The sequence below is a fragment of the Limulus polyphemus genome, unplaced genomic scaffold, assembly GCF_000517525.1.
Source record: "Limulus polyphemus unplaced genomic scaffold, Limulus_polyphemus-2.1.2 Scaffold7466, whole genome shotgun sequence".
In the NCBI taxonomy this organism is placed as follows: Eukaryota; Metazoa; Arthropoda; class Merostomata; order Xiphosura; family Limulidae; genus Limulus; species Limulus polyphemus.
The window spans coordinates 26,425-32,774 of NW_013673076.1; the positions used below are offsets into that span (position 1 = coordinate 26,425).

The 6,350-nt window shown below is 36.1% G+C and overlaps 1 protein-coding gene across 1 annotated transcript in view; it reads right to left on the reverse strand.

Annotated features, from left to right (window-relative positions):
* LOC106474638 (putative carbonic anhydrase-like protein 2) overlaps positions 1–6,350 on the reverse strand; it is a 28,123-nt gene that overhangs the window by 14,414 nt on the left and 7,359 nt on the right. The window contains exon 2 of the mRNA XM_022402948.1: positions 4,168–4,215. Coding sequence (XP_022258656.1) covers positions 4,168–4,215 — 48 coding nt within the window. The remainder of the gene's footprint in view (positions 1–4,167; positions 4,216–6,350) is intronic.

A 6,350-nucleotide genomic window follows, 5' to 3' on the forward strand; every position in this document is an offset into this window, starting at 1 on the left:
CCCCCCCCGCGGACGCCCACGAATATGATAATTTCGAGAAAAATAATAAGTGGAACAGTCAATACCCACAGAGCAATTTTCGTTATAGTTATTGTTGCACACTTTAATTCAATATTATGTAATTTCACGATTCTCCTAATAATTGACAGAGGGCGCTCGTGTGTATCTGGCCTTTTGCCTAAACGACCGAAATACATTTATACACAAAAGGTGGTACGTTTGTGTCGTAGAAAGATGTGATGTACGTCTTATAAATTGTTTGTTTTGTTGTTTTTTTTTGTAAGAAAAAGTTTTCACTGCATTGTCGGAAATTTCTAAAGTTTTTGATACGTTCACAGAATCTTGCCAGACCCCCCCTAGATAATCAATATAAAACGCCAATATGTTCAGTTTTTTTTTTATTCCCACCCTCTTCATATTCGACACGTTACTTCGTCACAACTCTTCACGAAACGAATCTTGGTTCTTTTTCTTTCAGAAAGAAAAAAAAAGCGTATATATATATATATATATATATAAAATTCTAAACAAATACAGTTTGGTGCAGTTGTTTCAACTCTAAGGGAAGTTTCTTCAAAACAAAAAAAAAAACATAATGATTGAATAAATTACACAGACCTTCAGTGGGTGGCTTTTGTTATTGTTTAACTAATCTATTGTGCTTTGATCATCTTTATTTCCTGCTATGCAATCAGTTATGACTGTTTTACTTTTTACCCTTAAAGTCCACGTCATTTAAATGATTTACGAAATTGATTAGGCTAATCCAGTAGTTGTTTAAATTTTTTTTTCTTCTCTCATCACGACAATCGAACCCCGGATTTTAGTGTTGTAAGTCCTAAAAGTTATCGCTGACCCACCAGTAGACATTTCTGTCCATTGCGGAAAATCGAACCCTGGATTTTAGCGTCTTAATTCCGTACACTTTTCGCCGACCCACCGGGAGACATTTCTGCCCATCGCGGAGAATCGAACTCCGGATTTTAGTGTTGCAAGTCTTTAAACTCAACGCTGACCCACTGGAAGACATTAGTTCAGTAAAAGCAATAAATGCCACATAAAGAACATTTACAATTGTGAACGTTAAATACCGTTAAATCAACTGAACTGCTAGCATAGGTAGGAGCCATTTAAATCAATGATAATGTACCTGTTTTATTACTCATAATTAAACAAAAATATCACAAAAATAAAAGTGTGCCTCTGCATCTTATCTTTAAAAAAAGGGTAAAAAACACCTGTTTATAAAAACGTACCATAGAATTCCAACCTTAATTCAATCTTTTTATTTCTTTTAGTTTTTGATTTTATTTACTCACCTCGAACAACAACAAAAAAAAAGAATAGTGACAGTTTTTATCCTAAATTCATTGTAACATTTATCAGGGCCCGGCATGGCCAGGTGGTTAGGGCGCTCGACTCGCAATCCGAGGGTCGCGGGTTCGAATCCCCCGTCCCATCAAACATGCTCGTTCTTTCAGCCGTGGGGGCGTTATAATGTGACGGTCAATCCCACTATTCGTTGGTAAAAGAGTAGCCCAAGAGTTGGCGGTGGGTGGTGATGACTAGCTGCCTTCCCTCTATTCTTACACTGCTAAATTAGGGCTCTGCTAGCGCAGATAGCCCTCGTGTAGCTTTGCGCGAAATTCAAAAACAAACAAACAAACATTTATCAGAATCGTCTAAGAGAACCATTTTCTTAATCTTCTTCATACCAAAATCATTTTCAAAACAGCAAAGCTGAAAGACGGTCAGTTTCAGTCTTTCTTCAGTGGTCAGATAAATTAAGAAAAGAAACCGTAATTAACGTGACGCGATGAAAGGAGTGAACGTGAATGAAATTGAGAGAATAAGATGGAGTAGATCGTAAAGTTTTTTTAAAAAAAAACAACAGAGTCCTTAATGTTTCGCAGGAGAGCGAAAACAAGTCAAGTGTGTTGGAAACTTCCAAGCTAAATGGCTCCTGTTAAACTAGAAGCGCCCGTTCTCTCAGCATCCCTCACCAATCATTCTTCTGGCAACTCTAAGTTTGTCACGAGAAGATAGATCCCAGCAATCCATTCAGATTTTAGTCACTTTTTCGTAAGTCTCTCTTCGGGTCTATTGTATACTCCAATGTTTTCGATCAATCTAGATGTATTATACACCGTATACTTTCTTGGTGCTCCTCCATTTCAAATGTACACTACATGTGCACCATCTTGATGCTCCTCATTTCAAATATCCGCTACATGTGTACTTTCTTGGTGCTCCTCATTTCAAATATACACTACATGTGCACTCTCTTGGTGCTCCTCATTTCAAATGTACACTACATGTGTACCCTCTTGGTGCTCCTCATTTCAAATGTACACTACATGTGTACCCTCTTGGTGCTCCTCATTTCAAATCTACACTACATGTGCACTCTCTTGGTGCTCCTCATTTCAAATCTACACTACATGTGCACTCTCTTGGTGCTCCTCATTTCAAATCTACACTACATGTGCACTCTCTTGGTGCTCCTCATTTCAAATGTACTTCTGGAATAGCTTTTCTTCTGTTGAAAGAATGCTATTTCTGGAATGGTTTTTCCTCTTCCAACTTGTGCGGTATATAGTTCATTGGTCATTCGCTGACAGTAATAAAGGTCAAAATCGAAACGGTTATTAAGTCAGAAGGTGAATAAAGTAAGGGGTTTTAGAATCCTCCTCGGACATAACAAGTAAGTTTTGAAAGTTTGCATGCCGATTAAAAGTCATGAAGTTTCGAAGTGGTGCTGAACTTTGGTTTCATTGGTAAAATGGATGAGGTAGGTTACAACAGTTAACCTTCCAGCTGATGATGGGTACGGATGAGGTTGGTTACAACAGTTAACCTTCCAGCTGATGATGGGTACGGATGAGGTTAGTTACAACAGTTAACCTTCCAGCTGATGATGGGTACGGATGAGGTTGGTTACAACAGTTAACCTTCCAGCTGATGATGGGTACGGATGAGGTTGGTTACAACAGTTAACCTTCCAGTCGCGGGTTCGAATCCCCGTCACACCAAACATGCCGCCCTTTCAGCCATGGGGGCGTTATAATGTGACGGTCAATCCCTCTATTCGTTGGTAAAAGAGTAGCCCAAGAGTTGGCGGTGGGTGGTGATGACTAGCTGCCTTCCCTCTAGTCTTACACTGCTAAATTAGGGACGGCTAGCGCAGATATCCCTGGTGTAGCTTTGCGCGAAATTCAAAACAAACAACAAACCAATACACAAAAAACTGTTATTGTATTAATTCATTTTTATAATAATGTTCAATACAGGCTGTATTGTAAATAACATTATTTAGACTTTATACAGGAACTGAGACTTTTTCACACATAAATATGGCTGTACAAATTTCCACAAAATTATCTATTTATCTACAATTAATTAGTGGGTAAAGAGGAAGCACCAGAATTTTGACTCCAAGTACGACACAGAAGCGGTGTTTCACGCTCAATTCCAGTTTCCCCATTTATGAAATTCTCGGACACAACAAACTTAATTGAATTTACACGTTAGTGTTTTTTTTTTTATTATTATTATTTATTTAACACAATCTCGATGCTAATCTAGTGTTAGCGTGATCATCGTATATTCCCTGCAGCACTACCGAAAGTAAAGCTTAAGAGTGTAGGTAACAGATCTTGGTTGTGCTGGTTGTTCGTCTGACATTTGACAAGCTGCATGCCGGAAACACTTAGCTGGGTTTTATTTCATTATTTTCAAATTCATATCGAAAACACTTTCGTTGTATGAAAGTTTTGAATTATTTAGTCGATAGCTAAGCCTTTTTGTAGTTCTACCTCCTGAACACGAGGCGTCAAACAGAGTATACAACAATGCAGCGAGAAGTTTGCAACAAAATATCGAGAGTCTCAAATTATTTATGAGAGAGAGAGATCAATTTAAGAAAACCTGAGAATCCAAATTATTTATCAAGAACGGAATTTCCTGCAAAAAATACATTACATTATTTTAACAGGAACTTATCAAGAAAATTTTCCTTCATATGAGGCTTAGTTCATTCATCATAACACACACACACGTGAGAATATTTCCTTACAAACATGAATAACGAAATTAATTCGCAGTCTAATAAACACTTTATTCAAAAGTTCGGTTTAACCAAAAATTAAAGTAAATAAAACAACTTACCGGATATTCCTTCGTATGTCCACCACTCCTCCCAACTTCCAAAGGTTACTAAGAAAAAGCAAACGGAATTTGAAAAGTTTGAAACAAGAATAAAAGTTTAGATACAAAAGTATAGTATTTAATCAATACCAAAGCCTTTATGATAACTTTAACAATAAAAACTTACTACCTAGTTTTAGGCTTTGTTTGTTTGTTTTAGAGCAAACTCACACTGGGCTATCTGCTGTGTCCACTGCGGAGAATCAAACCTCGGATTTTAGCGTTGTAATACCGTAAAGTTACCGCGGTCAAATAGGTAATTTATGTTAACGATGTTGTTTTTGCTTTAGCAACTTATTGAAAGTTGGAATGCGCTGTCCTAACGGCACGTCATGCAAAAAATGGGCTAGAGCGTTGAGTCAGCGCCCTCTGGAGTTTAAGTATAGCACCTCTAAACAGAGGAAACGCAACCAGTTAGAAGCACTTGCTGTCTTCTTTATTAACTGAATAGCAGGGTTGACAGCATTCGTAAACCCAAAATAGTTGAAGGTATATTAAGGGCATTTTGTGGTTCGAACCTTGGGCCTTCAGAAAAAAGAAATAACTACTTTCAGGCAGAATAATGAAAAATGAATTAACATTACTTTCAGGCAGGATAACGAAAAGAAAAATTAACACTACTTTAAAGCAGGATAATGAAAAAAGAATTAACACTACTTTAAAGCAGGATAATGAAAAAAAAAGAATTAACACTACTTTAAAGCAGGATAATGAAGAAAAGAATTAACACTACTTTCAGGCAGCTCTCTCAGGTCTTAGTGCTGTCCAGCTTCTCCTTCCCTCATTTAATTTGAAATGTTCTCAGACAAATAAAGATTACTATTTACGTTGTTCCCAGTCTCTTTTATTCAATTAAGTCTCATCACAAATTATTTTTGTTAGTATTTTATGGTTTTCCTTTGTGGTTCCTATTCGTACTTGTAAGATTATCGGTAAATCTGAGAATACCATTTTAATTATAAACTCACGAAAAGCTTAAGGAAAAATAATGGAAAAAAAATAAAGTAGTATTGTTAAACAAAGTAGCATTGTTAAATAAAGTGGTATTGTTAAATAAAGTAGCACTGTTAAATAAAGTGGTATTAAGATCCTCATGGATCAAATACAACTTAAAGATTATATGCATATTTTACTTGAGTAAAGAATCTGAAGTGTTCCATCTAAAGCTTGTGTATTTGAAGTCCCTGAAATTTAAAGCCTACACATACATTTAGTGTTATTTAAAAAAATTGTGTTAATTGTGCTCTAAATGTAAGGGTTATGACGACTCGACCATAAACAAAATCTTCAAGGGTTATGACGACTCGAATGTTCACGGATAGTCACGGACTGTTATTAGTCTTAGCAGTGTTCACGGATAGTCACGGACTGTTATTAGTCTTAGCAGTGTTCACGGATAGTCACGGACTGTTATTAGTCTTAACAATGTTCACGGATAGTCACGGACTGTTATTAGTCTTAGCAGTGTTCACGGATAGTCACGGACTGTTATTAGTCTTAGCAGTGTTCACGGATAGTCACGGACTGTTATTAGTCTTAACAATGTTCACGGATAGTCACGGGCTGTTATTAGTCTTAGCAGTGTTCACGGATAGTCACAAAACCAATATATTTACTGTACTATTTACCGTATTATTTACTGTACCTCTTTTTGTTCCCTTCTTCTGTTTTTCTTCTTCAACTTTACGAAATATTTACGAAAGTATAGATGATAACAATACTACTTTATTTAACAACAATACAACTATTTAACAATGCTACTTTATTTAACAACAATACCACTTTATTTAACAATACTACTTTATTTAACAATACTACTTTATTTAACAATACCACTTTATTTAACGGGGTATGGCTAGTTTATAATCTTTAAGTTGTATTTGATCCATGATGATCTTGGGTATGGCTAGTTTATAATCTTTAAGTTGTATTTGATCCATGATGATCTCGGGTATGGCTAGTTTATGATCTTTAAGTTGTATTTGATCCATGAGGATCCTGGGTATGGCTAGTTTATAATCTTTAAGTTGTATTTGATCCATGATGGTCTCGGGTATGGCTAGTTTATGATCTTTAAGTTGTATTTGATCCATGATGGTCTCTGGTATGGCTAGTTTATAATCTTTAAGTTGTATTTGATCCAT